The following is an 11,386-nucleotide window of genomic DNA, read 5'->3' as shown; positions in this document are numbered from 1 at the left end:
GTCTTGTAATGGCAGATTTTGCATTTGTGTAATGTTTAATAGAAGAACAGATATGTATTTAGAAGAAGTAGATAACAAATGTGTTTTGTGTGACTTAACTACGGGAAGTTGCAGAAGGAAGTGTTTATGACCCTCACATGTGTGTCTTAGCAAATGCTTCACTGCAGGGTGTTACTTAGTGTGTCTGATAGAGATGGGTGAGGGGAACTCTGCATTGTATACAGGACTGGGATCTTTTGATGTTGTATATGAAGATAGAGGATCTCGGAGACAGATTGTCTCACACCAGAGAGGCACACCAGGGGTCTGGGACGGAGATCTGAGACAGGAACTCTGCCCAACCTGGTCAGACATCAAGAGGCTGAAGAATACCTTTTGGCTCCTCGCAAGGAGGGGCTTCTGATTGTATAAGTGAAGTGATTCTCATTCTATACACGTCACACTAGGTGGCTGTGTGGGGTGAGCCCACCTGCAGGTGTTTTAGTTGAACTTTCCGAGAGACAATGTTATGTGTGTATTATTATACAATAGAGTATCATTATTAAACAGAAACTGCCACCACAATTTTGGCGTTGTCGGCAGGATCACTCGTGTGAGCAGACACTCTGGATCTCAACGCTGAGGAAAGTCTGGGACTCATACCTCAACAAAATGAGGGCCGAATGCTTGAGAGCCAGGAGTGCACTCACTGAGGTGATCCAACGGACCTGGTTTGGAAAACAAGCATTGTCTCTCGGGTAAGTAAAATTAAAATGTTATGACCTTTAGGAAAAGGTCCACAGATGTTATGACCTTTAGGAAAAGATCCAGGAAAAAGAGATTCAATCATTCATTGTATTGAGGGACAGACGTGTCTGCATGGCTAGGTTTTGGAAATCGGTGTAGGATCCATGAAGCTTTGTTTCGATCTTTAGGAAAAGGTCAAAAATATTATAAATAAGATTGGGCTCTGATGTCGGGCTCATGACTAGTAGTTATTATTAATATATAGTAATATTATTATTATTTTGCAATAGAGGTGTAGCTGGGACAGAAGGACCAAGGCCAGGTCCGGATCGTCTCAGTACAGCAATCTGTTGAAAATCTGATAATTCCAGTACATTTTATACCTGCATGCGAGGTGCTAAAGAGAAGTGTGGATATGAGATTTCTCTAAGGCATTATATCAGGCAGAGTATTTAAAATGTATTAAGGAATCAAAAACTTAGGAACAATAATTGAGAAATTTGCCAAGTGATCAGGAATTACAAGAGGTAATTACAATTGACAACATTATATCGGAGATGGGTTTTATTGTTCCTTACAAAAGCATTTTTTGGAGGTTGTTTGAAGGTTAAAAGCATTTTGGTGTTGGTTGAAGGTTTAAGGTTACTAACACTAAAACACTAATAAACTAAAACTTAACAAATTTTGTTGATGATATGTGTGACTGTGAAAGAAGAAACATGTAGAATTTGATGAAACTAAACTGAGTATTTAAGCTGAGGATTTTAGCTGAGAAAGCAGAGGAGAAAAGAAAAAGAGGAATCTGAGAATCCTCGAACTGGAGAAAAAAGGTGAGTATATGTTTAAATATATTTGGGGTATAATTGGTTTTTTTTAAAGGCTAATAGTAAAAGGAAAAATAAACAACCTCATAACAAATCTTAAAATAAATTTTTAAGAGATAGAAACGAATTGGTTTAAAAATTAAATTAAGAGACTTTTAAGTTCTTTTCCCATATAAGCAGAACTTTATTTTCCAAATTTCGTATTCTGCTGAACAAACCAGAGTTTAAATTTATAAAATAAGAGTCGGGTTCACAATTGCTGAGACAACCTATTTGAGAAAATAGGTTTAAAAATAGAGAGGATGACTTTTCCGAGCATGGGAAGTTTGAGTTTAAATTATCTTTGGTAATTCAAAACTAAACTGCGTGTGAAAAGAGAGAAAGAATAAGAACGAAGTAGAGAGGACAAAGAAAAAGGAAAAATGAAAGTAGGGATATTTGTGCTGGATTGAAGAGTGTATGGATGTTGTTTAACTGAAGTGAATATGCGGGAACTGAAATAATCTCCAGTCTCAGTGTCTCCGACTAGATTCTGATCTGGACTCAGCTCCACCAAGAGGTGGGCAAGAGAATGCCCTGGGAAGCAGCGCACACAGTGCGATTTGATTAGCGGTGAGCTGGGGACAGTGAAGGAATTCATCTGGTGCGGACACTGAGATGGAGAGAGAGAGTTTCAAGCACGTCACTATAGTAAGAACACGGTTACACACACACCATGTGAATTAATGTTAGACATAGAACAGATGATTAAGATTGCTATTGACCATTGTGAGCTTGATCAGAAGATCAGTAGAGAGAGGCCTACTGTACTTTATGCTAAATATTTTCACAATGATGTGTATAAACTAATGCCCGAACACACAAATCACAGTGAGTGGTAGAAACATCACATATATTTGTAGATTCAGGAACCGGAATCAGTTAATAAATGTGAAGAGTGATATTACTCCTAAAATGAATGTTGGATATCTCATAATGATTGGAGCAACAGGTACAACAGTGATAGAGAGATGCACTGTACAATTGCTATTTTTCATGATGTGGTTGAAGGGGATTTTTTTAAGATTCATTTTTGTTGTCACCACACTGCCTGATAAATCTTATGGGTAAAGATTTGATGTGTTCATTGAGTGGTATGTTCAATTTAAACACCGCAGGGCATTAGAGGTAACTGGAGTCTAAATAACATCTGCATTTGTTAGATAGAGAAAGGGGGATTTGACACTAGCATATCAATGGGAGGTCTAGACTCTTTTCTACTCTCTGGAAGTAACACCCTCTTGCGAAAGGCAGAGGCAGAGACTTCAGACAAATGTGAACATAGATGTTATTTACTCAGAGAAGCGAACTATTAAGTAAGAGCAAACTAAGTTTAAGAAGGTTGTAGAGGATGTGAATTAAAGAAAGGATAAAGTAAGTTGGTTGTATTGAGATAGTAAACACTGTGTTGTCTTAGTAGTTTTGATAGACTCATTGACTAAAAGATTTGTTAAAATATCAACTTTTGATTATAATACTACTGGAGGGGAAAAGACATTTAATACCAAAAAGATATTTTAAAAGAGGGTTAAAGGTTAATCGCAAACGATTTTCCATAGTGATAAATGAAATTAGGAGTGTGGAACTCATTCCTGAATGTGGTAAATCTTTTGATAAAATGTATTAATATTTTTAGTTTTGGTGTAAACAGTAATGATATTCCTGAGTTGAAACAGGTACCGTCATGTTTGTGGACCGGGCACAAATATGTTTTGGGTCTGATCAAGGGATAAGACCCAACTAGAAAAGAATATCTGAATCCTCGTATGGAATATGTAAAGATCGTCTGTTAACACACTATTTTTTCCTGTAAGGAAAAACAAAGGAAACAGAGCTTCAAATAATGTTTTAGAGTTTCGACAACTGCTGAGAGAGCTGTGATATTTGATGTGTGATATGTGGCGCTTGATATATGACTTTACTGGTGCCAATATGCTGATAGGATGATTTTGCTTGAGCAAAATACCTCCCACCTTTTAACAACCAGGTGGCTCAGATATGGGACAGTATTGCCGTAGATGATAGACATCACTATTTAGAGATGCAATGTTTTTAACTATGCGACTCTCTTCCCTACATCGGTAGGGAGAGCCACATGATTGCGTAGCAGTTTTCTTAACTAAAGAGGAAAAAAATAAAAGTTTTTTTCTCCTAGTTTAGAATTAGATTTAAAAGATAAAACAGCTGATTATGCAGGAGTGATAGTTGTTTGGTGATAAGTTCAGCATCAAAGGATGCAGCAACTGAGATAACCAAGTGGGTTTACGACTGTGTGATACAATAGAGGCTAAACCACTCCCATCACACTATTGTGCATTGACTGAAGAATGCAAATACGCTAGGGACAAGAGTGTCAAGAGCAACACTAATAGCAGGTTTGCATGGGGGTGGCATGTGATTTTGGCCGAGTTGATTGAATAGGAGATTCATGAACCTATTTCACTTCACACTTTCATCTGTGTGCTGATAGATGCTGTGTTATCATGCAAACTGTATGCAGTCTGCAAATGAGGAGAGCGTATTAAAGATTTTTAATTATTAACTTAATGTAGGTTATAGGAGCTATAAACAAGGGTCAATCACAATTAAATATTTTTTTTAAGAATACAGATTTAATTTACTAAGTTTAAGGAGTAAACTGTTTGGTGGATAACAGTTTGTTTGGTGGCTGACAGACGTTTGATGTGGGTCACATGGATGATATTGTTTAACTTATGTATGTTTCTTCATTAGTTTGAATTGACACATGACTGTAGTCAGTGTGTCAAAAGGGAGGAATATAGATGTATTGGGTGTACAAAACAACACTCTAAACAATACTCAATAAAACTTTTTTTATCTGAGTCGTGTAATTGAATTACAATTAAAATAGGTAAAGAAATCCAGATTCCACAAAGTGAACAATCCACCACCAAACAAACAGTTTGATCATTTATAGAGGGATTTGATAAAGATTAAATTGAATTGAGTAAGTTAGATAAATAAATAAATACTGTCTTGTTCTTGTTGACATGTATGCTATGCAAGTAGAAGCTTTCCCCACATCTAGACAGGATTCTTCAGCAGTGGCGCAGACACTGCTCGGAGAACTCATTCCACGTTGGGAAATTCCAAAAAGATGTCCACTGATAATGGTACACCATTTGTAAGCACAGCTTTAAGGATGCTGGTGAGTATGGGTATCGACACGAGGCAACATCGTGCCTATCATCCCGCCAGTGGCGGGCAGTGGAAAGAAACAAACAGTGGAAGGAGACAACAGCACATTGAAAAACGAACTGGTAGATATTGTGTAAACCTGTCCCCTGTACTCTTTAAAATCCACAGGCAGGTGATGGACTCCCTACCGAAATCCATAGACAGGGAAACTGCATGATCTGAGACCAGGTGACTGGATTGTGGTGAAGGACGTGATGAGGAAACCAGGAGAGCACGTCGATGGAACGAGTGCAAACCAAGTGCCTCTCACCACACAGACGGAAGTGAAGGTCAACCTGGAGACATGCAAGCCATTGAAGGAGGATTTCCGGAGCCACGAGTGGATTCTACAGGACGGAGCGTGCGTTGTGTCAGTGTGCGAGTCTTCAGCCTTCAATTGTTTCGTGTTTACAAGCAAGGAGAGGTGTGGAAATGATTAGGGCCACACGTCTCTAATCTCAAGAAGAGGCAACACATTGAAGAGGGGGTTGGCGAGGGCCCTGCTGATACAATAGCGCCGAAGGGAAAACAACGACACCTGTTGGGACGACTGGGATGCAGTTCGAGGAAAAGATGGTTTCCTGTTCATGAACACCGTCATCGTCGTCCTGCCACCAATAATATGGCATGTGAAACCTTGGCAGGAAGAAAAACACGAAATATAACCTGAGCATCAAAGTCAGGACAAAAGGAGAACTCATGTTCGACTTCCCTGATGAACTGACAAAGCCTGGAGAATGCATGGTTTGAGACCATGAAAATATCAGAGACCCAAGCTCATTTACAGATTCAACTCATTGTGTGCAATCAAGAGATGAGAGTTCCACAGTGTGAGTGTCTCCAGATGAAAGGTTTTGGAGGACTTGCCCCAGGGGGGGAGCACTGTGAAGAACACACACAAACAGATGAGTTTGCTCTGGAGATGGAAGATTAACATCTTTAGAGGGGGGCTGGGTTTCCAACTCTTTCTCCCACTGTCTAGGGTCAGGAATGACTCTGCATCACAGGATGGCTTTGAGAAAAGATGCTAGCCAAGAAGGTGTTTGTCACATAATCAGGACGAATTGTGGCACATACACAGTGAACATTTTTGACAATATGATGCATATCGTTTCAAATTTGAAATGACCTATTGTCCAGAGAAAGAACAAGGACACTCAGATTCCTGAAGGGCGGAATTGATGATCACGCCTACTTTTGAATGATTGCAAAATATGTTATTGAAGTTTGTTGAAACCTATTTGGATTTTCATGTGTGTACTAGTGTTGTTGAACTGTTGTATTGTCTTTTGAGTTTAAGACTATGGTTATTTCCTTAATCAAGTCTATGGTTGGACGATATGTTCAACTTCCTGAAACTCATCTATCCTGGATGCTTCCCTTTCAGGATGATGAGATGGTATAAAGATGTATAAAGGATATTGAGCCTTTTAGGCTCAAGGGAGATGTAATGGCAGATTTTGCATTTGTGTAATGTTTAATAGAAGAACAGATATGTATTTAGAAGAAGTAGATAACAAATGTGTTTTCTGTGACTTAACTACGGGAAGTTGCAGAAGGAAGTGTTTATGGCCCCCACATGTGTGTCTTAGCAAATGCTTCACTGCAGGGTGTTACTTAGTGTGTCTGATAGAGATGGGTGAGGGGAACTCTGCATTGTATACAGGACTGGGGTCTTTTGATGTTGTATATGAAGATAGAGGATCTCGGAGACAGATTGTCTCACACCAGAAAGTCACACCAGGGGTCTGGGACGGAGATCTGAGACAGGAACTCTGCCCAACCTGGTCAGACATCAAGAGACTGAAGAATACCTTTTGCTCCTCGCGGGGAGGGGCTTCTGATTGTATAAGTGAAGTGATTCTCCTGTGCTCTGTGCTCATTCTATACACATCACACTAGGTGGCTGTGTGGGGTGAGCCCACCTGCAGGTGTTTTAGTTGAACTTTCCGAGAGACAATGTTATGTGTGTATTATTATACAATAGAGTATCATTATTAAACAGAAACTGCCACCACAGCTGAATAGGTGTCTATGTCCATCCATGGCATCTAAAGTTACACTTGTCACTTTTTCTGTTTTTCATATTATTCAAGTAATAAACAAATATCGGTATCGGCTATCGGCTAGATTGTTGTTTTAAATATCGGTATCGGCCAAGAATTTCCATATCGGTGCATCCCTAATGTTTATGTATATATTACCAGTCCGTGGCAGTAGTTATATATGTTTATGTATATATTACCAGTCCGTGGCAGTAGTTATACATATGTTTATGTATATATTACCAGTCCGTGGCAGTAGTTATAGCCCAGCTCTCGGCTGATGGTCCAGTTGGCGTGTTCTTCAATCTGCTGCTCATCAGGAAAAACGACCATCTGGTTGAACCAAGAGAACTCGAGTTCAACACAGGGCGTCTCCTACAGAGAACAAGAATGTCAGTAACCAATCAAATCAATCAGTCATCATCATTGTGGACAGACAAACAGACAGAGGTCTTGTGTACTTTGTTGGGATTTGAACCAGCAACTCCGATGGGATTAAGTAGATCCTCGAGGCCGTGAGGAACAGGCCAGAGACTCAGAGCCACTTTACCCGAAACCAGAACATCCTTATAGTCAAACAGGTTCACGTTCCCCCAGGCCAGAGGACAATGTTCCTGAAAGACACACAGACAGGTGGAAGGGAGACAAGTTACTTTGTTTATAAAACACATTAGATCTGTCTTCTTCTTTCAGGGTGAGACGGATCTCCACCTCCTTCCTGTCTCACCTCCTTAGCTCCTTTCCTTCCCTTCACAGAGCAGATCGACAGGCAGAGTCGGGCAGTGTAAGTCAGCCAGGTAGATGTCGTAGGTCAGCCACTCATTCCACCTGCAGACAGACAGACAGGTAGAGAGGGAGAGACAGTTCTATAAAGAGAGGTAGTGCTGGTCATTGGGTGTATATATTCAGTGTTTGTATATATTTGGAGTGTGTAAATACTCAGTGCATATATTCACAGTGTGTATATATTCAGAGTGTGTATATACAGGATGTATATATTCAGAGTGTGTGAATACTCAGTGTGTATATATTCAGAGTGTGTAAATACTCAGTGTGTATATATTCAAAGTGTGTATATTCAGTATGTATATATTCAGAGAGTGTATATATTCAAAATGTGTATATTTAGTGTGTATACTTAGTGTGTATATATTCAGAGTGTATATATTAAAAATGTGTATATTTCGTGTGTTTATTCAGTGAGTATATATTCAGATTGTATATATTCAAAATGTGTATATTTAGTGTGTATATTAAGTGTGTATATATTCAGAGTGTAAATATTCAAAATGTGTATATTTAGTGTGTATATTCAGTGTGTATATCCAGTGTGTATATTTAGTGTGTATATTCAGAGTGTATAGTCAATGTATATATTCAGAGTGTGTTTATATTCAGTGTGTATATATTCAGAGTGTATATATTCAAAATATGTATATTTCATGTGTATACTCAGTGTGTATATATTCAGAGTGTATATATTCAAAATGTGTATATTTAGTGTGTATACTCAGTGTGGATATATTCAGAGTGTATTTATTCAAAAAGTGTATATTTAGTGTGTATATTCAGTGTGTATATATTCAGAGTGTATATAAAGCGTTACCTGGGGTTGGAGCACGGAACTCTCTGTGTGTTGACGTTGTCACAGAGCGGTTCACCACCGTGATATATACCCGTCCGGACATAGATCTACACACACACACACACACACACACACACACACACACACACACACACACACACACACACACACACACACACACACACACACACACACACACACACACACACACACACACACACACACACACACACACACAGATAAGGTGTGTGTACTTCATTAACTCTGTTTGTTTGTTTTTGTTTTTGTCTTCCATGACGAGTTCCAGTCTCCGACCTTGTCGATGTCGCGGATGTTGACGTTGACGTAGGTGGCACAGAGCAGCCGGACCCTCAGCAGAGTGTTGAAGGCCCACAGAGAGCGAGGAGGAGAACCATCGCCCCCTCCTGGACAGGGGGACGGCTGAGGAGTCCGACGACTGAAACAAAAACAACAATAATCTCCACCTGTGTGAGAGTTACCTGCACAATCTCCTGATTGGCTGTGATACGTGTGTCACAGATGCTGATTGGCTGTTACCTGTAGGAAGGTGTGACGAAGCCAGAGGCAGGTAACTGAGAGTAGAGGCTGTCTTTAGAGACGAGCATCAGGTGAGGGAGACGACCCACCGTGATACAGGACCGGATATACTGCAGACAGACAGGTGGGCACAGTGAGACAGGTGAAGACAGGTGGGCACAGTGACACTAGTGGAGACAGTGAGACAGGTGGAGACAGGTGGATACAGTGAGACAGGTAGGCACAGTGAGACAAGTGGAGACAGGTGGGCACAGTGAGGCAGGTGGAGACATGTGGACACAGTGAGACAGGTGAAGACAGGTGGACACAGTGAGACAGGTGGGCACAGTGACACTAGTGGAGACAGTGAGACAGGTGGAGACAGGTGGATACAGTGAGACAGGTAGGCACAGTGAGACAAGTGGAGACAGGTGGGCACAGTGAGGCAGGTGGAGACATGTGGACACAGTGAGACAAGTGGGCAAAGTGAGACAGGTTGGCACAGAGGGACAGGTGGGCACAGAGGGACAGGTAGGCACAGTGAGACAGGTGGGCAGAGTGAGACAGGTGGGCACAGAGGGACAGGTGGACACAGTGAGGCAGGTGAAGACAGGTGGACACAGTGAGACAGGTGGGCACAGTGACACTAGTGGAGACAGGTGGGCACAGTGAGGCAGGTGGAGACATGTGGACACAGTGAGACAGGTGGGCAAAGTGAGACAGGTTGGCACAGAGGGACAGGTGGGCACAGAGGGACAGGTAGGCACAGTGAGACAGGTGGGCAGAGTGAGACAGGTGGGCACAGAGGGACAGGTAGGCACAGTGAGACAAGTGGGCAGAGTGAGACAGGTGGGCACAGAGGGACAGGTAGGCACAGTGAGACAAGTGGAGACAGGTGGACACAGTGAGACAAGTGGGCACAGTGAGGCAGGTGGAGACATGTGGACACAGTGAGACGGGTGGGCAAAGTGAGACAGGTTGGCACAGAGGGACAGGTGGGCACAGAGGGACAGGTAGGCACAGTGAGACAGGTGGGCAGAGTGAGACAGGTAGGCACAGTGAGACAGGTGGACACAGTGAGACAGGTGGAGACAGTTGGAGACAGGTGGAGACAGGTGGAGACAGGTGGAGACAGGTGGGCACAGTGAGACAGGTTCATCATCAGTTTCAGAATGAGGTTACCTTGTACTGACTGAGAGGAAACGTCTCCAACAGGTACTCATCACAGCCACACACCTGAGGAAGACAGACAGGTTGTGAGGCACACAGACAGACAGACAGACAGACAGACAGACAGACAGACAGACAGACAGGTGTACCTTCAGGATGTACTGGCCCTGGTATTCCTGGACACAGAGGCGGAGCTGTTGAGGTGAAAGATGCATAGAGCGACTTTTCTTCCTGATGGACTCAGCGATCAGCTGCTCAGGTAAACTGTCGTGACTCACCTGTAAACACATTCACATATTATATATATGATGATATATAAATAAATATATATCTATATTTATATATGATATATATTATATCATATCCACACGTCACAGGACATGAAACAACCACAGGTTTTACCTTCAGGGTGTATTTCTGTTTGGAGTTGGAAGGAGACACAATCACCCATATGGTAACAATCAGCCTCCCTGGAGAGTGAGACAGGTACAGAAAGACAGGTACAGAGAAAGTGAGACAGGGTTAGATGGGTTGTGTTGAGATGGATTAGCATTCGACATGTTTGGGTTAGAGGTTAAATTTAACCATGTGACCATTTACGTGTGAGCAGCTCTGTACATGAAGCTGTATCTCACTTCAGGCTCCGCCCACTTCAGAGGTTGCATTTAAAGACCAATTATGTCACAGCGTAGACTGTCCCATTTCAAAGACTCCTTCAAATGTGTCCTTTCATTCCCGAGCAACAGAGGATGGAACGGGTGAATCCCCTTCAGACCCACCTATCCCAGGATGCATTGCATTGGTAATGAAGCAGAGCTGAAGTAAGTGCAGTCACTCAAAGTAGGAGGAGCGAGAGCTAGTGACGCAAACAGGAAGTCCTCTGAAGACGTCTCATTTCAGGTCAGTATTCGTGGTCTACTCTGCCCAGGAAGCGTCCTCTGAAGGACGCAGCACCTGATTAGGACTCAGCCTGAGTGAGGTCACAGTTTCCATCCCAGTTGAGTACCTTTGTCCAGTTTGCTGTAAATGTGCTGTGGGAGTTGTGGGCTGGACTCCACGTTGGGAGGATAAACATAGAGGGCCTGGCTGTGGGCCCGCCCCCTCCCGCTCCTCCATGGCCTCTCGGCACACGCTCAGTATGGAGCGCCGGAAGTCCTGAATCTCCGGGTCCTTCATCATCTCGAACTCGCAGACGGGCATCCCAATGGCAAATCCTGCACACAGAGAAGGTTTTATAGTGTGTGTGTGTTGTAATGGAACAT

The 11,386-nt window shown here is 42.1% G+C and overlaps 1 protein-coding gene across 1 annotated transcript in view; it reads right to left on the bottom strand.

Moving 5' to 3' along the window:
* Positions 1 to 584: 584 nt before the first annotated feature.
* Positions 585 to 11,386, bottom strand: part of LOC118102565 (phosphatidylinositol 4,5-bisphosphate 3-kinase catalytic subunit alpha isoform) — a 14,912-nt gene continuing 4,110 nt past the window's right edge. Inside the window, 12 exon segments of the mRNA XM_047338975.1 lie at positions 585 to 665; positions 7,076 to 7,207; positions 7,294 to 7,446; positions 7,600 to 7,660; positions 8,439 to 8,524; positions 8,733 to 8,874; positions 8,976 to 9,085; positions 10,137 to 10,190; positions 10,274 to 10,402; positions 10,527 to 10,594; positions 11,131 to 11,216; positions 11,218 to 11,338. Of these exon segments, the coding sequence (XP_047194931.1) occupies positions 585 to 665; positions 7,076 to 7,207; positions 7,294 to 7,446; positions 7,600 to 7,660; positions 8,439 to 8,524; positions 8,733 to 8,874; positions 8,976 to 9,085; positions 10,137 to 10,190; positions 10,274 to 10,402; positions 10,527 to 10,594; positions 11,131 to 11,216; positions 11,218 to 11,338 (1,223 nt within the window).

The sequence above is a fragment of the Hippoglossus stenolepis genome, chromosome 23 (assembly GCF_022539355.2).
Source record: "Hippoglossus stenolepis isolate QCI-W04-F060 chromosome 23, HSTE1.2, whole genome shotgun sequence".
Classification (NCBI taxonomy): Eukaryota; Metazoa; Chordata; class Actinopteri; order Pleuronectiformes; family Pleuronectidae; genus Hippoglossus; species Hippoglossus stenolepis.
This window is presented reverse-complemented; position numbering and strand designations above follow the sequence as displayed.